Source organism: Parus major, chromosome 5, assembly GCF_001522545.3.
Source record: "Parus major isolate Abel chromosome 5, Parus_major1.1, whole genome shotgun sequence".
NCBI classification, from domain to species: Eukaryota; Metazoa; Chordata; class Aves; order Passeriformes; family Paridae; genus Parus; species Parus major.
In genome coordinates, this window is record NC_031774.1 from 16,199,595 (window position 1) to 16,221,549 (window position 21,955).

Sequence of the window (21,955 nt, forward strand, 5' to 3'; positions counted from 1 at the left end):
CCAAAGTACTTATAAACAATTGGCACAACTGCGTGAAAAACATGAAGTATATTACAGACAGACATGATCCTTTTTCAGACTGGCTTGCTAGTTTGGGCATAAGGGGTTGGTAGCAGACCTTGATCAAGGGGGCAATAATGTTATTGATTGCATTTCTAAGTTTTATGCTGATTCTTCCTTGTTTCTTACAATGCCTTCAGCAAATGTTGCACAATTTAGTTACTCGAGTTTTTAAGAAAAGAGAGGGAGATATAGGAGTCTGCGCTGCGTTAGAACAAATTTGACCATAAAGAGAAACAGGAACAAGGGCAATGTTAGAAGACAGGGAAGGTACAATTGTGGTCAGCAAAAGAAGACAAAGTAAGAGCTAAACAGGATGAGAAATAGAGAAATTGAACAAGTTGTGGTTCAATATATGCAAATGCGATTACCCAATAAAAATGCTTACAAGGGTGTGTGAACAGTGCATGCAGCCAATTGTAGAAGAGATACTCATATGAGTAGATCTGTATACAGTATAAATGTAACCAAACTTAGAGAATAAACGAACAATCTGATCATCATATTGCTACTGTGTCATTCCTGTTCCCGCATGAAGGAATGAAAACCCCAGCAGATGCTAATGTTTTTTCTGGAGCTGACTGTGGGCCAAATTTTGTCCCAGCTGTGCAAATCCAGTTCTCTGGCTTCAGCTGAACAGGCAAAGAGAGTAGGATTTGGCTGGATTACATAATTTCCTGAGGTAGATGTACCTAAGAAATAACTCTCTAAGCTGACTGGAGGTTTGCTGTGCCAAAAAGTTTGCCTAATTTTTCTAATTATGCCAGCTGAACCAATAAAACATTGCCACTTCCTATAAACCTTATATTACATCTGACTTTGATATGAAGAGGGAGGACTGCATAGACTACAGAGCACTAAGGGTACAAGTAGGTCCACTGATAATAAGAGGAACAAACCTGTTTGAAATAAAAACAACAATACACAATGAATCTGCATTTTCCCTGAAAATCTTTTCCCTTTGGGGACCCTTGGGCACAAACTGCAGAAAGTACTCTCAGTGTCAGATTTTATATATATATATCAGTGCAGATTGCCTAACAGAGCTGAAGTATCTGAGTCACATCCTAGATGACACAGAATCTTTTGGGAGAAAGGAACAAAATAACCTCTTGCCTCAATTAAAACACTCAGTTTGCTACTGCGTTTTATAGAAGCTTAATGCTGACAAGATAGAGCGATGATCTTCTATGCAACTGCTGATTGGGGAATAAATCAAATGCACAGCTATGAAACTTCCTATGTGATTTGTATTTCCTGGAGACTAGTAAGGAAATTTCTTCAGAAAAGGGAAATCTTATGAATTTAATTTAAAATATAAATACACACTCTAATTTAAAAAAAAAAAAGTTCAAAATATGTATTTCACAACTTTAAAAGGTTGTATGTCAATAATCAAAGTCAGTAGCCTATATCATGTAACAGAAGCAAGGCAATATAATCATAAGTACAAATATGCATTAAGATACATGATACAATGGATATTAAGAATGAAACAAAGAATAAATAATAAGACAGACATAGCCTCAAGGAATACAAGCAGGGATAGAATTGTTCTTTCAGTAAGGTGGAAAACAGGCTGTTCTTGTGTGTGTTTTATCATTTCCTTGTAAGTGACATGTTTGATCTTGAGAGTCATTACTTTTGCAGTCAGGATACCCGAGATCACTGGTATGACACACCAGATTCTCAGCAGTGCCAGAACAGTTTGGCTCACTCTATGGAGAGGAATACGTACAGCTTTGAGCATTCCCTGTATTGTCCTGACTCAGCCCATCATCTAAACTAACAGAATCCTTAGGTTTGCCTGAAGATCCTGTGAACAGAGCAGGGATGTGCTCCCAGCAGAGACCAGGAGAGCATCTGTTAGGACACAAGTGGCTGTAAAATGCAGTAGCAATGCAACCAGGCAACAGGGCACACCAGCAAAACTTGCTGATAAAAACAAAGGGGTTGGAAAAAGGACACACTTTCAAAAACCACCTGGATACATTTTTCTCTTTCTTCTCTTTTAACCTTTTCAGAAGATAAACCCATACCAAATCCCAGTGACGTTAGAAACTTGACTTTATGGAGAATGGTGGAGCAGTTTGCTTTGTTCACCTGTGCATAAATATGTGTATACCAGCTGTATAAATACTGTGTGGAGTGTGCTTTGCCACAGGGAATATAGGATGGAAAAAGGGCATTGCCGTGCCCTGTCTGCAGGGGCTGAGAGGGACTGACCCCAGGGCTGCTGCAGGGCCAGGGCACCCCTCCTGGGGCCTCAAGAGTCTTGGGGACCAGTTTGCCAGCAGCACTTTTCAACCCTTTACATGTAATCTTGGGCAGGAGTCAGGTTACCTCATTGAGGTGGATTAACCTGTGCTCCACTAAGTTATTTTGAGGTGGAAAACTTGTGATTTCATTTGCTGTGCATGTTTGCAGTAAGGGATGGGCTTGCTCTGATCCAAATTCCTGTCTGGAAAAAAAGAAGGAAGGAACTATTAAAAGAAAGGTAAAAACAAAGTCCTGGCCCTTTCAAGGCACAATCTTGGTTGGTGTCCCAATTGCAGAAATGCAACAGAACTGCAAAGTCCTCTCAGAAAGGGTTTCCCAAAGAGGCAGGAGTACCATGCTGCAGGTACATACTTTGCTGTCTTTCCCCTGGAGTAATGGGGATGCTGGTGAATTGCCATCCCTGGAGCAGCAGGTGCCCTGTGTGTATGGCACAGGGTGGTGACAGTCCCTCTCTGCACCGGGGTGCACTGACAGAAATCACACTTGGCAGCCCCTTTTCTCTAGGAGTCAGACAACACCTCACATTGGGGTGGGCATTCTCCTTAGGGGCTTTACCAGGGGCAAGGCTTTTCCTGCAACTGGTACTCGCATCCAGCAGGGCCCTGTGGGGTTAATAGGCTGTACCTGAAGGTCCCCTGGTGAATGGGGTCCTCCTCCTTATGTATTTCTCAACATTACTTGGGAGGACATTCCTGGTCAATTTTGGGTTAGGCCCTGGGAAGGACACAACCTCCTTCTTTCTGGGACTCTCACAGCTCCTGTACTGCCAATATTTTGCAGCATTTTCAACGGTTTGTGATAGCCATGGCGCTGTTTTGAGTGGGAAAAGCTATCAGAAGACTGGTGGTTCTCTTTCTTCCCTCCCAAAAAGCTCTTACAGCATAGATGAACTGGTTGCAGCATATTCAGATAAATTTGTTTCATCCTGTGCTGATTACTCTGAGTCCTTGTAAAAGGAGCTTTCAAAGAGCCATGTGGGGCACAATTGGCTAGATTATTTATTATTTAATGGTATTTGTGACTGAATCATATATGAGAAATTATTTGCAGTGTATTACATTAATTATATCTTTTATATAAACTTTTAAAAACCATAGTTGCCAGGATTGATGCAATTTGCTACTGGGTGATTTTATTATGGGCATATTATCTCTGAATCCTTATCTTGGCCACATCAACAGGTCAGATTAATCTCAATTAGCCTAAAGTGAACTGACAACTAAGAGAAATAAACCTGACTTTAGAAAAATGGCTCCCTCTTTATTTTTGCTATCATAAATGCAAGAAAGATTGTGATTCTCATGCTTTGTGTGTAATTTCCAGCATACAAAGGCCTGGTGACCTTGTCACATGTGCTGGAAAAATCATGTAATAACACCAACATTCCAGAATGAATGAACCAAGGTAGGGTAAATTCTCCTTGTCTCTGGTAATTTTGAACCATTGTACGTTCCTCAGATGTGCTTCCTAGTTGGGTAAGTGAGGTGTCCTTACTGAGGCATCTGAAATGCACAGGGATCTCTTCAGCTGGGTGGATAAACCGTAAAAATGAGTCTCTAAGCCATTGTTTTAGTTTCCTGAAAGTCTCAGAGATTAGTCATGGTGCATATTTGTATTCTCCTGTGAGGTAAATTGAGATCCTGCTAGTATCATGTCCACTGTAATTATATTGGTGTAAAGCTTACAAGTTCTTCCATGTGTCTTGGAGTGCAGCCTGGCCTTGATGACCTTGTGGCTTAGGGTGGCTGTTTCATGAGAAATTCTGCTTCAGGAGTGCTTCTTTGGTTCTGGAAGTGCTTCTCTGGTACTGAGGCAGAAGAGCTCATGAGCTTTGTGAAGCTTGCAAGAGTTGAGTGGACTCGAATTGTTCTTTGCCCTTTCTCTGCAATAGACTCTGAGCATGGAGAGCTAAGAAGTGGCAGAGGAGAGTAGATCACACAGTCTTTTTAATCAGCTGAAGCCTTCCTTGTGCCAAATAAGCGACTGATGATTTAAATCTATTTTATAGTGCAGTTATGTCACAGGAGAATATAGCCAATACTGGTTACTAGGAAAAAAATTCAACTCTATCCCAGCCAAAACCAGCACAGAGTGACTAACAAACTCTATTTATTTTATAAAAGCCCAGATAATATTGGAAATCTAAAAATTGTTTAGGTTGAAAATTTACTTATGATGGAATCTCAGCTGGGATTGAAATACTGTTTATTAAAATACTGTTCAGTAAAATCCTGTACAGTATTACTGAGGGATGGATAACATTGTTCCCATAGCTTCCTTGCTAAATGTAAAAGTTAGATCAAGTGTACTGTGACAACTTCTTTATTATGAATGCTGTAAAACTACTCCTTGCCATGAAGTATGTGAGATAATGTTTTGCATTATCGTCAGTTGGCCAAATTTAGTGCAATTGCAATGCTAATTTCCTGTAAAATAGCAGGTATATGAATAATGGACCTTAATTATCATCAGGATGAGGTCATAAAGCACAAAAGCATTGACAGTGGGACAAATGATAAAACTACATCAGGTAGGATAATCTCATTCTACAGAATATTGCAATACAATTAATGTGAAAAAGGAATTATTCAGTTCTGTTGTGGCAGGAGGTCATTTTATGAAGGTGTTTATTTTGTCTTTTCTGCAGATTTTCATGTTATGGCTGTGATGCAGTTGGCAGCTGTGTGCTTCAGTAGCTGTGACATTGAGTAATGAGAGAAAGCTCAGTTTTGGCCCCACACCTCTCCAGAGGTCAGATAAATGGGAATGAGAGTTTTTGACTGACTCCTCACTGAGTGAGGGAACAGCTGCAGAGTCCACATCTGATAGTCTCTGAAACAAAAGCCAGTTTCAAATTTGCTTCAGAATCATGGTCCTCTCAAATCTTTCTGTATTTTTTTTTTAAGTCAGTGGATCCCAGTGAATCCTTGTAGGTAGACTACAAGGTTTCGTTTCAGGACTGGCTACTAAGACTTTACACATTTTCATTTTGTGAGACTAACTGTGTGACATATCCACAATTACTCTGTTTAAGAGTTCCATTTTTGATTGCCTAAACATCCTTTGCTTTCTTGAAACAGAAGTAGCTAAAAGTGGGATTTTATTTGTATGCATGGTTGTAACAGGAGGAGAGTAGTTAGAGGCAGGCAGAATAAGTTTCTGTCTATTTAAGAAAATCCAAACCAAATTATTTTAATAGTGGAAACATTTTCTGGTTACTCATTATCAAATTGTAGTTATAAATAAGAGTTATAATGAATGCCAAAAGAAATCTGAGGCTCAAGAAGGAAGATAATTTTTGAAGCTGAATGGAGCAAAGAAAAATTTGACAGTCATGACCACTGCAAAAATGTACTTCCTGTGCATTTATAATTATTATTACATTAATAATGCTTGAATAGAACTAGTCTCCTTTTCTGTTATAAAACTCTGTCTTAATCTGGCTTGTTGCCAGAAAGTAGCATTTTTTTGGGTTTTTTGTTTGGTTTTTTTTTGCAATGGTTAGAATAAAACCTACTGAAGAGGTAAAAAGCTTTCTTCTTTCAGTTTGTTTTTTACTATTATAAAGTGTGGCTTCCATTTTTGAGTTCTGTTATCAGCCCAGCTCCTGAGCTGTGCCACAAACAGCCCTAAACCCTTCAATAAGTGTTTTCAGAATATAATGTAGTTTAAAGACTGTCTTGGTTTAAGAGGCAAATGAATTGCTGGAAGTGGATTCAAAGCTGGAATCTGAATAGACACATCATTTCAGGTTACAGTTTATATGTTGCTGATAATTACAAAGCAAAATTGAAAAGTGATTATTAGTCATTTGTTATTTACACAGCAGGGTTTTAATATGTTGTGTGAATAAGGAATAAAAATAAGCTGCTCATGAAAAAATTGAGCTATGTAACAAGAACCTGAGTTGAGAGCAAAGGTATGAATGCCCATTAATTCAATATTGAAATTAGACACTAAAACTTTGAATGCTGGTGTTTTTTTTCAGCTGGAATAACTTTTAAGTGAATGATTTCTCTGCTGCAACTTATTTGTGTTCCAACTGTGATCAGAGAAGAAAAAAATTAATTAAGTGATGTATAAACAAATCTTTTTATGTGGAATGGATGCTCGTAGGTTCGGGAGTAAGTTAAGGGCAAAGTTCATCCTCAGGATCTGAAAGTAAGGAATAGTTGTGTGGCTCGTGTTGAAGTACCTGGAAAGGAACACTTTTGACAGCAAACCTGTTCATCCAGGTCTGTAAACTGTGAGCCCAGAGCCCTCTGGTGTTGCTGTTGGTGTAACAAACATTAGACATCTACACCAGCACAGTTCAGGGTGACCTGCTGGTATTCTGACCTGTCATGAAAGACCTGCCAAGACAATCACTTTCTCACAGCCAATCATTTATTGACTCTATTATTTATCTATGGTTTTAAAAGATGGTAATTTGTTTTTGACAAAGAGAAGCGGAATAATTTATCCTAGTTTTTAGGAGGGTTTACTTTGGACCAATTACCCAATCTGTGTCAGCAACAACGCAGAGCAAAGATAGGTCCTGTGTAAAGGAAAATTTAGGAAGAATGCAAGTCTGCTCTGCTACATCCATTGCAGTGTTCTGGTTTACATTTACTCCATGTCTTGTTTCAAGATCTTTTATTTTGTCTTTAATGCCCAAAGCATGTTGTTCCCTGTCCTCTTTTAGAACTGAGGGTTCCCATTTGCTCTTTCCCAGCACTGGGACTGCATCTGTGATAGAGATCCCTCCTTCTTCCAAGGCAGGCTCTCCAGTACTTCCTCAGCCACAGGTTTGGTGTGCCTCCATGATTTACCTTGGCTTATGGGCCTCTTGTTTCCTGTCTCCCCATGCCAGGACTGAAGCTTGTCAGTGCCCTTGCTTCTATTTCTGTTTTTTCTTTTCTTCTTATGCCACCAAACTCTGCTGTTCCTGCCATTATCACCTCTCAGTCTTCCCATGTGACACGTCTCCCCTTCTTTTCTTCCTCATTGTATTAGTTTTTTCTCTTTCAGCATATGAAGTGGCTGGTGGTACAGACTTATTACATACACGGATCTCCAGGACAGAGGGTATCTTCGGGGATGCTGAAATACAGATTTTGTATGGGAATACAGGCTTTGTATGGGAAAACAACTAATGATCTTGAAGCAACATGCAGGAAATGTGCCATTTCAGAAGGTTAATGGTGAGCAAGGAGCTGCTGTGGACCAACAAAGCACATAATAAATGATTTTCTATTATAGACATTATTTCCCTTCTGCAGAATTAATAGGAGAATAATAATTTCCTAGCCTGCCTGGTAAGGCTAGAAAATCTGTTACACACCGAACATGAATTCAGTGGCAGTGCTGCATTGGGAAGCCTGGTGAGTTAGCTGGGAAGGAAGGCACAGAGCAGTGTGCCACCTGGAGCCCTCACTGGGAAGCAAGAGAGCCCAAGGCATGGAAAAAACTAACAATATGTCAACAGGAAGCTGGGACGGAGGTCGGGACTTCTGCCAGCAGGAAGTATGGTGGTGTTAGTGATTCTCACGGAAAACTCAGTGCCTGCCTTTGAAGGGGGAAGTATAGGGGTGGGTATTGCTCTGTGAAAGAAAAACAGGTGTGAGAGAGCAGCCTGAGCTGCTGCAGGGCACCCGCAGGAAGCCTGTGTTGCTATCCTGTTAATCCCTCTGTTGAGCCACCCAAACTGTAGGGCAGGAGAAAGGTTTAGTAAAAAAACTTCAGCTTTTTACTGTTCCCCTTACAAATCCTAGAGCAGTTACTCATAAGAGGTTGCCTGGCACTGTACAGTGTACAGTCAGAGCTGCGGTGGCTGGTTCCAAGTACTCTAAAGTACTAAAGCTGAGTAGAGTCAGGAAAATTCCACAAACGCCAGAAGTTTATGTCCAAAAAGGAGACTGAGGAATCCTGCAACTTTATCCGAACGGGGGAAAGAGTCCACCAGGGCACACAGCTGCGGGGTTTTCCCTCTCAGGGTTTCAGAGGGAGCAGCCTCTTTTTTTTCCCTAAACTCCAGGCACATGCTGCCCTCCTCCTTCACCCACTGGCTGAGGCAGTAGGAAGGCGCAGCCTTCCCGAACTGCCCACCACATACCCCCCCTTGACCCTACTGTTTTACCCCAAAGCTCAGAGAGCCAGGCTGTGCATTCCCCTGTCTGTGCCAGGAGCCTCGCTGCCCTGTCAAAGTCATCAGAGACATTGGGAGCCATTGCAAAGACATTGACAGCCAGCCCTTCACCCATCAAATTGTCTGTACTGACATGAGCTTCCCTCGCAGCAGTAACCGCATAGATTTACAACAGTGCAATTTCAGAGATTTATGTATTTGCACTGGGCATTTGCATTTATAGATATGTTGCAGTGGGCTCTAAAACAAGAGCTGACTTTTGACTGGGTTGAAATACTTCAGATAGTTCATGCCAGTCAGGTAAGGAACTTCCAGGGCCACAAAAAAAGTGCAGACTCAGAGTGGTGTTTGCTTTCTGAGAGTTCACTAATTGATGACATCTGAAGTGATGTGCTCAGAACACTTCCAAGTGTTTGTTTGTGAGGGTTTTTTTTTTTCATTCAAAGGAGTAGCAAAGCTCTAGGGGGGTTAGGTACCACAGCTTACATTGGCTTTTGACCCAGAACTTTATTTTATGGACCCAGCAACTCTCACGCAAGGGATTCATTGAAAAGTCAAAGCAGAGTAAAATGCTGTAAAATGCTCAAAATTTATTAATCATAATTGCTTTTTTGGTGTCTTAAGGAACAAAAATAAAATAATATTCAAAAACAAAAGAAACTATACCATACCCAAACAACATGACTGAGAGTAAGAAACAGGATAACATTTAATTCTGAAAGAAATGACCCAATAAATCAGTATTCAAAAAAATAATAATAAATAGCAGTGGTTCAACTTTTTAAAGTTTCCTAGGAAAGAATTTACAATTATTATTATTATTATTATACTTTTTAAAAAATCCTTCATATGCCTCTGTTGGCAAATATATATATTTCTTCTGTAAACAGTTAACCACATAACAAAACAAAATAAAAAAATCTATAGTTTCATACAGCTACTATGCTGATGGTGTTATGTAAACAAAAAGTAGTGTGCAGCAGCTTCTCACAATAGGACTTTTTCCTTTTCCTCACAAAAATATGTAGGGAAATATGTCCATCATAAATTCTTCAAAATATTGAAGTTTATAATTTTGAGAAGATATGGCTTTCTGCCCTCCAAGTTTTCCTCAACAAAAAAAGAGAAACATATAGAAGCAGAGGGGTACAGTTTTCCTTGGATTTGGTCTGTTTTCTGGATTTGTCTTTTGATTTTTCTCTGTGAACTGGAATGAAAACGTTATTAAAAGTCCAGCATTTCTTAGAAGACAAATGTACAGAAAATGTCAAGATGAACTTGTGCTGTACCTCTCAAGGTGTAAAAAAAAAATAAATAAAAACTAATGGGAGATAATGAAATTATATTGATAATGAAAACTGAAATTCTGTAGACAGACATACTGGGGTTTTATGAAGAAAACATCATCTGTTCATCCAAAATTTTAGCTGCTCTTGACACTTTTGTATTTTTTGAAGTTTCTTTATTTAGTCTTATGCTCAGCCCTTGTTTGAGGACTTCTCTCTAGTTCTAATTTTTGATATTTGTTTTCTCCTGAGAGGTCTTTATCTGCTGTGTCTCCTGTTGGGTGTTGTCTTGAGTAATGCACTCAGCACCCACACAGCTGCATTTCTCCACGTAGGTGTAGGAGTGCTCGAGGGAGGTTCCGTCACTGCACGTCAGAGTCACCTTTCTTTTGCTGGTCTTGATTTCCTGACAACACGAGCATTTGTGCACCATCGTGTTTGTCATTTGAGAATATCTGATTGGAAAATCAGTGAAAGAGAAAGACTCAGAGGTTATGTGAGAAATAACATTGCCCCTCCCACCCTTCACAAAACAACCAGAAGTTGTGTGCTTGCATGTGGGACTATTGGTCAATATTACCATTCTTACAGTACTGAGGTGAAATACAAGTAAATTGTGCCTCATTGTAAAAACTGATGACTCTAAGTCTTCATTAAGGCACAGAAAAAGGAAAGAATTATTCCAGATCACATAATGAGACAGTGCAGCAAGGGAATAATGAGAAACAAATAACCTCCGTTTTAAATGGGCAAAATAAGAATTCAGGTCTATTCACTATGACACTGAACAGGCTGTTAAACACTGAATCTCGAGGTAATCAAGCTAGTACAGTGTAACATTACGTAGCACAATGGAAACAGTTGATGACTGGGTGGATGTTGGACACATCAGAAAAACACTTGTGATTTGCATGATGTAACTGGTGTAAAGAGCAGAAGACAAGAGGCCACAATTATCTTTTATGCCACTTACCGTGAGTAAGCATCACAGCTGCCTTCACAGTATGTTATCTCAACAGGTGCAGGAGATACACAGCCATTATAGTTGATGACAGTAGTCATATTGTGCTTCATACAAACTGAGGTCATCACAAAGCAAAGGAAAATAGGTTAAAATACATGTGCATGTAAATAGATAGCTGTCTACCATATGATAGTTTGTAACTGAACACTAAGGTGGATGGAGCTGAAATAGGAAACTCAGTCACAGTGCATTTTTCTTTTAATTGCTGAGGGCCAAATGAAGACTTGCTGTTTGTTATATCAGTGGATGAAACTTTCGCTTTTTCTTATGCATCTAGGTCCAGGATGCAGAAATTCAGAGCAGTATTGTGGCAACTGCTTGATGCACACTTGTGTCTCAGAACTGGTTTCACTTTCCTCCTTAAAGAGGATCTATCTGTGGAAATTGGAGAACAGTCACAGTCCTCACCCTCCCAAAAAAATTCCACTATTTAACAGTAGGGGATGGGAAAATTCTCCATCAGTTTCACAAGGACCTAAAATGCATAGTGGAAATGTCCTGTTCCTTTCTTTTCCACGTGTTTCCTTTCTCACTCCAGTGAAGCAGTGAACCAGAACCTAGCCAGCTCACTTCTGTCTATACACCCATTGTGCAAAACAGGCTAATATACCTATTAAGGTACATATAATCAATACTTTATAACAAAATTATTATTACTTACGTTTCGGTATTCTTCGGCACACTAAACAGCAACCATCGTCAGATAACCTGACATCATCCTTAAGTGGGAAAACAAAAAAGATAACTCTGGTTTCATTTCTGCATACTAAAGCAGACTTTTTCTGCTTCCTAATTTTCTCTGGCACCAGAGACTGTGTAATTTTTTGTGTATTGACATGGAATGTAACTTCAAGCAAGGCTAAATATTAAGGGCACTTCACTACTTTAATGTTAATAAGTGTTATTTGAAAATTGAAATGGAGGAAAACCCTCAGTTCAGTAGTATAATTTCAGCAAGCAATAAAGCTCGTAGCACATATAAGACAAAATACTGTGACCAAAGGCAGTAGAGGTGAAGGATTATAACAGACAGGATAACAATGAATGAAATAACTGAATTGCTGGAGGCTAATTTTTTGCTTCTAGGTCACTTGATACTTTTAGGAATCCAAAATATTAAGCTGTATCCTTTTCTCTAATGTCCAGTCCACAGTGAGGATTGATATATCACTCATTTTAATTTTTCTGCTTTTCTGAGATAAAATTTGACTGGGACCAGGTTCAGAGAGGATGAAAGGAGAGCTACTTCCTGCATGATGCTTCTGCTAGTTATTTTCATTGGACACCATGATCCTCCTATCACTGCTGTTAGGCACTGCAATCTTTCCAAAAATGAGAGCTGGTAGAACAGTACTTACTGGATCACACTCATCAGGGTTAAAGGCAGGACAGCTTGCCTCTTTGATGACTTGAATGAAGTGGTCAGCATGCTTTTCACATGTGTAAACAGTACAGTTATCACCAGGTGGATTCCAATGTTCTCCTTCCTGAAAGTAATCAAAATTAAAGCAAATTAAACTCTTCTTATATAGAAATGAAACAAAAGCCCTGCAATGTCTTATTTTTTCTGTGTATAGTAGTTTGATTATGCCCAACAACTTTCTTGAATTTCAGCTGATCATTATTTGCCATATCATACTGCTATTGAGTGTTTTTCATTAACCAAGTGAAGAGGCTCTATTTTTATCTGGGTATAGATGTGCTTTTTGTGTGAATGGGGTAAGTACATGGACTCATTTGGAAAGAATAATTTGCATTTCAATAGCTTTGTCATTAGAATTTATGCATGTGTCAAAATGCCTCCACAGATAAAATTATCCTTTTGAGCAAAATGTGTGCTACATTTTCAGAGCTGGAGGCAAACAAAAGCCCATTGCTTTCACCTATGTATTTTGCTATGTTGATTTCTGCAAGCCGTTGTTCAGTGTCATACCACAGTTGCTTCCAGAAATCTTAGAAGTGGTATTTTGTGGTGTAAGGTACTGCTTAGGCTGTGTGGAAGCTGTCCAGTCCCTCCCTGAGTAAGCATTTATCTAATATGGGAAAAGATGAAGGAAATAAATGTGACAAATACAAGGAGAGGGAAGAGTGGAAAGACTAGCAGAGTTCCCCAAAAGTGAACTGAACCAGAGGTAGTTACATGGAGCACGTGTGTAATGTTGTCTCCCAGAGTCACTACACAAGCTGCTGCCTTGCATGTGCCGCAGCACTGTCCAGGTTCCACTGTGTATTTGTAGCCCTGTTTTGAAAGAAACAGAGAGACAACGGCATTAAGAACTGCTGGTGGCTCGAGCTGAGCGGGCTAGGAATTTCTGACAGCAGAGAAGCACTCACCAGCGGGCAGAATGTGTCACAGATAATGGGCTGGCATGTGACCCAAGGGTGGTGAGGGCTTGAGGGAGAGGATTCAGAGCAGGTACATTCTTCACAGGGGCCTGATGGAATGGCATCTCCAGGCTAGGGGAAGTTGGAAGAACCCATTATTAGTCAGCTAAAATAAGCTGCTCTGTGTATACATGTCACAGAAAATACAAAGATGAGTTATGTATAGGCTAAGTTATCCTTAAATACTATTCTGGTTGTTTTATTTAAGCAGAGTTTCTGGTTGGTAGTATTGATTTTGGAATCAAATTCTGCTAATATAGGAAGGACAGCAGAAAATGCTTTTGCTTGTACAGGAGGGTGTTAACCTCAGTGAAATAATGAATAATGTTTTATCTCACGCCTTCCTACAAAATATGGACAGTGATAGATGTCTCAAAAACAGTGCACTGTGAAATATGTGAAGGTGTATTTTTATAGTGAATAACTCTGTGTACTTACTGCATAATAGGTTTCGTTGACTACACAGCCCTGTCCTGTAAAGAAAGAGGAAGGCAGTGTAAGTTGTCAGAGGCAGAAACGCATGAGAAAACTTCTGTTTCGTAGCCTACACCTGGCTTTGTAGGCCTGTGCGGCCTTAAAACGCTCATTCATGACAAGGCCCAACATGATAACACAGATAATTTGCGTTTCTCTTACAAGGTTTTTGTAACTTAGAAAAATACAGCACATTAAGAGGGTGCATAATACTTACTGCATTCAAAGATAGGACAGCAGTTTCCAGGTGGCATTATTGTGATTATTTCCTGTCCCTCTAAGCACTGGGGTGTGATATCAGGGCAGAGGCTTGTGTTGCAGTCTGTTTCATAAAAAAATTAATAGAAAATAATAAGCTCAGAATTTTTTAATTAAAACAATTTTGTTTTACATGAACTTCTGAAGTTCTCCCATGGTGTTTAGATATGGTGTTTACAAAAGATAGTTTAATTACTAATTCAGTCTATGTGCCAAGGTGTTTCCAATGTGATTTGGCTTTCCCATAACCTTTGTAAAACAAAACACTGAGAAGAACAGAGTGATAATTGCTGGAAAGAGAATTTCAAAGAGAAATTTGTGCCAGTGGGGAAATCTGATGACTCTCTCATTTGATAACTGGCTCTGGAACTTTCTTGAGAAATTTTTAAATAGTCATGACTATTTTTTAAAGTTAATTTTCCTAGCCTTTCCTAAATTTCCTGGCCTTTGAAATAGAAAATGTTTTGAATGTTTTTTGAATATTGTTTCAGATACTAGCAGTATTAAAGGCTTTGAATGTTAAATTATAGAAGATTTTCAGTTACTTTTCTATGTCTAACTATATAAAATATTTTAATCTTTAAATTTCTTATCTTAGGGCATTTACTGTATGCTCTCCAAGAACGCTCTAAAATGTGGGATGAGGGAGAAAAGCATTATTTAAAAATATATAAAATTATATTAAAATACATAAAAGTATCATATTACATGACATCAATGCAAAATATTAAAAAATGATAAATCATTGCTGTAGTTTCCTAAAATTAATATAGCACAGTCCCCATGATAAAGAACTAAGACAGTACTTACAGCACTCAGTCCTAGTACAGCATGGATCTTCTGGTATCTGTATCTGAACAGGCATGTAACCTGGTTCTTCACAAAATACTTGCTGTGTCAGAGAACATTCATGTTTTGTACACTTCACCTGAAGAGTATTTTTGTCACAGACACATTCCTGGCAATCTTTTGTCCATTTTTCTCCTGGCTAAATCAAAAAAGAAAAACACAGACAAAGGACGGGAAAAAAAATTAAATATAAAAATAAACCAAACCTATTTTATTTGCTTCTAGTTGACATATTCATGCATATAGTGATAGTTTCTTCATATTTTGTAGGACACCCTCAAAATACTTATTAGGGGAAGATACTGGAGGCCATTAAAGATTCTGAGTTCACAAAGCTATTACTTTCTATTTGTTAACAGTGTTACTATGAGGGTTACAGGAGTTCTAAGGGAGAAGTGGTTGAGCCTCACATCCATTTTTGAGAAAGAAATGATCATATGACATACTCATTTTCACATTAGGTTTCTGATTTCTCTGCAGCTGAGGAGCTAAGAATGCAGGCTATGAACACGATAAGCAACAGGTAAACTTTGTTATCCATCTCTCCCTTCATTTCTAGTCATTTTAGTATGCCAAATTAGTGGAAATGAAATAAGCATATATGCCTAACTTGCACTACTACCATCTCTCTCTTTCTCTCTTTTTTTCTTTAAGCTTTTTTTTTTCTGTGTGAGAGGTTATTGAAAGAATATTTTATCACTTACTGTTAAATTTCTTAGGGGTGCTATAGCACTCCTTATTTTTAAGACTAAAAGTGAACAAACATTTGTGACAAAGCTTTGGTTTAGTGGAACATGAAATATCATCGTGTTTCACTTGTCTGTGTTCATTAAGCCACACTCATTGTGATACTCACCCATCTGGACATTCCATTTGGTTCTCTGCAGACTGGAAAGAAAAAGAAAAAACAGACAAACAAATGAATGGGTATTTACACCACTGAAAACTGAGAAAGGAGTACATATGTGCAGCTTCAAATAAAAATACTGTGAAGATAAAGCTAATAGGAAAATGAATATGCAGACTAATTTTGCTGAATGGTAGAGTTCTACTATCTTGGTGGGTCTCACATAAGGATGATGGGGGAAAAAAAGGTAATATTGACTATTACTCAATTTGTAACTGGGGACACTTAGGGAAGCTGATTTGCAATGATCTGACCAGGTAGAAAATGACTACAGAACTCAGGCCTCCTGACTAACAATCCTGATCTCTATTTATTCCCCAAACTAGCTACAGATGACTTACCACATTCAGAGACACAGATGTTGCTCTCTGCACGCAACAGTGTCATTCCTTCAGGGCAGAAACAGCCTTCAGTTACTCCATAGCCAGGCCGCTCATGGCTGGAATGGGAAAAATATACGTGCTTGAGTACAGCACTTTAGTGGTGAGGCAGGTGTCAGAGCAGCATGTCATGTCAGATACAAGAGAGACAAAAAATTTACACTTCCTGAAGGGCAACAGGAAGCATATGTTCCTAGAGCTGATTGGTATTTATAAATCTTGAATGAATTAGTGAAATTCACAATACATTTCATTATGAAATAACTCAAATTTCTGAGGAAAGTAGATAGATAAGAAAAACATAAGCAGGTGTTTCAGGGTGGGTTTTTTTTGTTTTCCATACCTTTGGTCACAGGTAACTGGATTGATGGGCCCGCATGGCTTGTATACCAAGCTTGATGGACAGCTGAATGCTGTATGGAAAAAGACAATTAAAAATTAACAATAGGGGCTTTTTTTTTTTCCCCAGAAAAATTACTACAGCTTTGCCTTGTTCATCTGCAGCTTCTGTGAGAAAGGACCCCACTGGATTTTTGTAGACAGTAACCAAGTATCAGATATATTCATGTTTAGTGAAAAAAACACTAATTTCTTAGTGTTTAACACCATTTATCACACACATTTTGATTACTGCAATACTTACAACATGTATTGTTGGTCATTCCTCTCCAGTCAATGCAGACACCTCTAGCAGCACACTCTGTGGCATATATCTCCAAACTGGAACACTGCATGGATTCATCGTCTATGCGACATCCATCAAAAACACAGCCTTTGAAAAATGGTTCTGGTGGTATCACTGTATGACATTCTGCAAAAACCCTGCAGGCAGTAAAGAAAGCAACCCCCTTCTATGTTAATGAGCCATTATACAAAGTCTGTTCCTGTCAGAAAACACTTTCCAGTTAATAGCATGTGACTCTGCTTCATAAAGGAAGGTATGAGAAACAAAACCTTAGGAATGGCCAGTAAACTAAGAAATCTGAAGTGTATTTTTTTTCTAAAGATGATAATGGATATTTCTGTATATGTACACAACTTTTTATCAGTTTAACCAGAAAATTAGTGTAAAAGACAACTGCACCAGATTGAGAAAATAAGAAATTAAAAAAAATAGCTGTAGAAAATTCACACATAAAAAATAGCTCCAAACTTACTGGATATTACAGAAAGCATGTATAAGAGGGCCTTTATAAGAAACTCATCTAAAAAAGCTTTTGTCAACCTACAAAGATAAAGGAAATATACCTATATATATTTATAGGAAATACCTATATATATTTATAGGGAATATACCAGGAAAGAAGCCTCTGCACTTTTGGAACTCCATGTTTTAGGTAAAATGTACAAAGAATGAAGGACATTTCTCAGTTGTTTGTGTCTGTTCTCTTCACCTGTTTGGTAACTGCATTCTCTATGATTTGTACTGCAGACCCACTAGAAATTTAGAGTTCAGTCTTTGTTTAATAGTTAATAAGCATACTCTGGAAGTATTGCATCCAGGGAGTATTGATTTTAATACTTGCTGCATCCCTGATTTTCTGGCTTTACCTCTCCTTGCTCAGCTATCTTTGGCACGCAAGTTATTAAGACCAGTTTCTTTTGTGAAGGCCTTTTACTACTTATCTCCTTTCTTTAAGCTGACATTTTCAGCTATTATCACATGTTAAAGCTATAGCTGTTACTCTGCTTGTGAGATACTGAGACAGTTTTGTCTAGAAAAAATGAATTTGTTTTCTTACTCGCTCAAGATAAGCTTGCAGAGCAGAGGTGTTTGACATTGCGGCTTTGGTGGAGGTGTTGTTATAGTTGGTGGTACTGGTATTCCATGGCACGACTTGTTGTCATCAACAATCCAGTGATGAGCCATTTGGGGACAGGAGGAAATTATCTTGCCACTTGGTAAGCGGCATTCATCTGCTTTACTGTTTGTACATGTTCCTGGAAGAGACAAGCTGCATAAGTCTCACAAGCCACATCAGAGATGCACAATACATTCCTGGGCTGATATGTTTAGGTGTCATGTGCTCATGAAATGCATATTTTACATTGCTTCGTAGGGAGCACTTTCTCTAGTTATATGAACTTTAGGTTATGGTAAAACAAACAGATGTAAAACCCTAGCCCCAAAGAAATACTGAGCCTTTGACATCCTACAGAAAAGCAGAGCTGTACTCATTTCCATTTACTGCTGTCTAAAAATTTCTGTAAATTGTAAGACTGCATAGCCAGAGTGGATGAGAATAACCAAAGTAGGGGTGGGGAAAGAGGACGCCCTCGAATCTGAGCATTCTTCTTACCACATTGTCCTTCCGTATTGTTGCCAAATTTGCTGTAAGGGAGCTTCACAGAGAAAATCAGACCACTAAAGGTGATGACGGCACCAATTTCTTCTATTTCAACAATCATATTGATGCCAAGAGTGGAGAAAGAAATGCCATCTTTTTTGAAGCCTGGTTCAACAATTTTTTTGTTGAAGTACATCTGAATGCAGGGTTAATAAAATTAAACAAAAAAAAACACCACGTCAGAGTAAGTACTGAAAACAACTAAGCAGAAGAAATAATATGTTTTCTAATCTTCATAATTATGCATAACTCTATATTGTTATTCATTACATCCAGTTCCCATTGGCATCCTAATGACAGCATATATTTGCATTGATATCTTGGCTTGTATTGCTACATTGCTAAAATGTGATAATAATCTAAGTGGCCTCCATGTACTGTGTCTGTGCTGATTGTATGCTAATGCACAGTATTCTATGCATAGAAATCCAAGTATTTTCATTTTATCCCTCATGATTTTGTTTATTTGAAACATTTTTCATATGAAAATGAGTGGTAGTTTTCTTTAGCTGCAGAAACATCCCTACCATTATTATGTAATAACTTTTCCAGATAATCATACCATCTCTGTATTACATAGTAATTGCCACTGGAAGAGTTTTCTGAATTCAAAAGAAAGTCAGGAAAACCCTTAGTGCCAGTTTTATGTAGTAGTAATCATATTTATTTGTTAAACTTTTCAATTTGTAGCCAGTATCTTATATGAGATAATAAAGGTAAACATTTTAGCCAAATAGTTTTTTGTCGGAAGTTATTCTGCAACTCTTTCCTCACTGAATCAGGCTAAAGCAGGAATTAAAATTGTCAGTTACTGTTTTCTTTTGCAGGGAATCTCTGCGGCCAACATGTGTTTCTGACTGAGAATTTGGTATGGCACTGTAAGGTGGGAGTGCCTATTCAGACAAAATTTTCTCTCTCTCTCTAGATTCTCTAATCAACTAATAGATTCTCCAGTGTAAGAGTGGGACTATCTTTTCATTTTAATTGGTTTTCCAACACTACTTTAGATCATGAATGTGAGGTAACAGTCTGTGTCACCCCTTTTTTTCAGCTATACCTTTCTTCACAGTAAGAAGTTGAAGGAGGAGTCATGTCAGGGCTGTTTGGTGCCTGAAGTTCCATATGTAGAGAAAGCAGTCCCTAGCCATCCAGTGTATAAGGGATACATATCCATCTTTCCCCAAAAGAAGACTCCTGCTTGCAATTCACATTTATACGTCTCCAAAGTGTGTTTACATAAATGTATGGCACAATGTACCAGTTTTCATGAAATATGGATTTTGTTCTTATTTTCAATAATTGCAATCTTTTTTCTCCCCGCCACCCCAGTGATACCCTCTGCCCTGATCCACCTCCATGATGTGATATTCTAACAGACTGTATTGCAGAATAGCATTAGTAAGGCTTAGGGACGCTACTTCTTTTTTGCAAAAACAGAAAAAAATATTTACCACATTGGTCATCACACCATTCATGAGTTCACGAGTCAGGAGCACTTCTGCAGATTTGTAGAAAATAATAATGGATTTAGGGCAAGAGAGCCCATCTTTCGAATCACAGTAGTAGTTGTCAATGTAAACACGGAAGTTGTCATATCTAGGGACAATCTGTTTCACCAGGACATAAGTGCAGTTTTCAAGGAAGGTATAATAGATTCCATCAAAAGTAATGTAATGAGGATCACCCCATCCACTACACACACCTGGTACAGAGAAAATATTTGGAAGATTAAGATGAGAATTTATGTAGAAGAAAACATAAAACCTAAAGATACTACAATTTATAGAGCAAGCCTAAGAAATTAAAATGCCCATATAATCTGTGTAAGGCTTGTCTTCCTTTTTTTTCAAAAGGCGTTATTTCTGAATCAATTGGTGCTTACATTGACACTCATATCGGTAACAGCATCCGTTTTCATCTGGTACCAGCACTGGTGGATATTTGTTTGCACAGGTAATTTCCTTTACAGGTGGGCAGACCGTTGGTACTACGTCTATATCGTTGTCTCCATTACAGATCACTTCAGTACAGTTGGATAATTTGAATTTTTCTCCAGGCTGCACAATGAAGGAAAATTTTTTGTCACAAAACGCTGCAAACAGGTAAAACCTTTACTCCTCTTTTTAGATTTATGCTATAATTTTTCCAGTAATGGTGGTGTTGAAAAGGAAATCAGTATGTGTTACTACTCTTCAGTTTGTGGTTTAGTGATTTTTGAAGGCAACTAGAGATATTCAAAACACTGACCATATTATGTGGGATAGAAAATGCTTACTTTTCTAAATCTAAAAAAAAAAAAAAAGACTAAAACTAAAATCTTCAGTGATAGAAAAAAGTTGTCAATATTCTACAAGATTTTTTTTTTGGTGCAAAAAGGAGATAGGGACCTTAACTACACTTGCTGCTTCTGCATGAGGAGCTCTGCCGAGGCTTGAGAGATATATATTAGGTTACAGGAAATTATTTCCTCTATTCTATGTATAGCATACCTCAAGGTCAACAGAGAACATAACAATGGAGAAAGTTTAAAGGAGTAAAGATAAAAATGCAGGAGAACAGAAACACATACAAGCTTTTACTGTATCTTAACTACTTCCCTGTACTGAAAAAATTAAACCTACAAGAAAACTCCTTTTATTATGTCAGTGAAAAGAGTCCTTAAATGCACAATGCACCAAAGAGTTATATTAAAAATAGAGTAACAAGAAAAGAATATTGTAACTTGCTCTAGCAGTATAAAAAACTGAAATTCAGGAAAAGGAAAACTCAAACATTAGGTCCTATATATTGCTCATCACTAGCAAAATAAGACAATTAGCACATGTAACACTACATATTGTTCCAATGTGCTACCATTCAAAAAAGGATAGTAGACCAACAGCCAAAAAATAAAACAGAAGTTACGTACTTGTAATGGAGGATAAAGAGTGGAAACACAACCATGAAAAACAACATTTGCAGAAGTGGGACGCAAAGGAACTGATGTTGTTACTGTAGACCACTCAGAGGAAGTAGTGGCCGGTGAAGTAGAGACATTACAATTCACAGCGTGACGTTCAATATCACATGTTGGGCTGCAAATGGCATAAAATCTGCATCCATCACTATCCATTCTATTGTAAATCAAATCACCTGAAGAAAAAGAAATACGACAAAATATTAAATAAAAAAAAAAAAAAACTAAGAAAGGAAAAGAAACCATTCATAAGATGAAAAGTGATAAAAAGCAAAAAAAGAAAAAAATGAAACAAATAGAGAGATAACAAAAAAAAGTAAACTAACCAGGTGAAAAAATAGCATCACCAATCTTGCAGAAACATGGCGTAGTAGAAACCACAGGTGGAGATGAGGTAAAGAAAGATTCACTGTGTGTAATAATTGTGGATGTCGTAGTGGTAGTTAAAGGAGTAGAGAACGAGCAGTTGTAGTTGGGGGTGCAGCAGAGCACGCGGATCTTGTAGTTGAGGCACATCTTGAATTTGCCCGTCTGGTCCTCGTTCTTGCACACCAGTCCAAAGTGGACGTCGCACTGCACGACCTGTCCCACCTGCTGGATGGCAACGTCGGGGTAGTCCTC

The 21,955-nt window shown here is 38.3% G+C and overlaps 1 protein-coding gene across 1 annotated transcript in view; it reads right to left on the bottom strand.

Annotated features, from left to right (window-relative positions):
* Window positions 1-9,037: 9,037 nt before the first annotated feature.
* Window positions 9,038-21,955, bottom strand: part of LOC107205350 (mucin-5AC-like) — a 38,093-nt gene continuing 25,175 nt past the window's right edge. The window contains exons 32-50 of the mRNA XM_015629669.2: window positions 21,661-21,952; window positions 21,287-21,510; window positions 20,261-20,435; window positions 19,830-20,080; window positions 18,331-18,514; window positions 17,773-17,971; window positions 16,674-16,852; window positions 16,374-16,443; window positions 15,992-16,089; window positions 15,600-15,631; window positions 14,705-14,882; window positions 13,854-13,958; window positions 13,601-13,635; window positions 13,112-13,234; window positions 12,918-13,016; window positions 12,136-12,264; window positions 11,439-11,496; window positions 10,727-10,832; window positions 9,038-10,208 (exon numbers count right to left, since the gene is read on the bottom strand). Coding sequence (XP_015485155.1) covers window positions 9,977-10,208; window positions 10,727-10,832; window positions 11,439-11,496; window positions 12,136-12,264; window positions 12,918-13,016; window positions 13,112-13,234; window positions 13,601-13,635; window positions 13,854-13,958; window positions 14,705-14,882; window positions 15,600-15,631; window positions 15,992-16,089; window positions 16,374-16,443; window positions 16,674-16,852; window positions 17,773-17,971; window positions 18,331-18,514; window positions 19,830-20,080; window positions 20,261-20,435; window positions 21,287-21,510; window positions 21,661-21,952 — 2,769 coding nt within the window. The 3' untranslated portion in view covers window positions 9,038-9,976. The remainder of the gene's footprint in view (window positions 10,209-10,726; window positions 10,833-11,438; window positions 11,497-12,135; window positions 12,265-12,917; window positions 13,017-13,111; window positions 13,235-13,600; window positions 13,636-13,853; window positions 13,959-14,704; window positions 14,883-15,599; window positions 15,632-15,991; window positions 16,090-16,373; window positions 16,444-16,673; window positions 16,853-17,772; window positions 17,972-18,330; window positions 18,515-19,829; window positions 20,081-20,260; window positions 20,436-21,286; window positions 21,511-21,660; window positions 21,953-21,955) is intronic.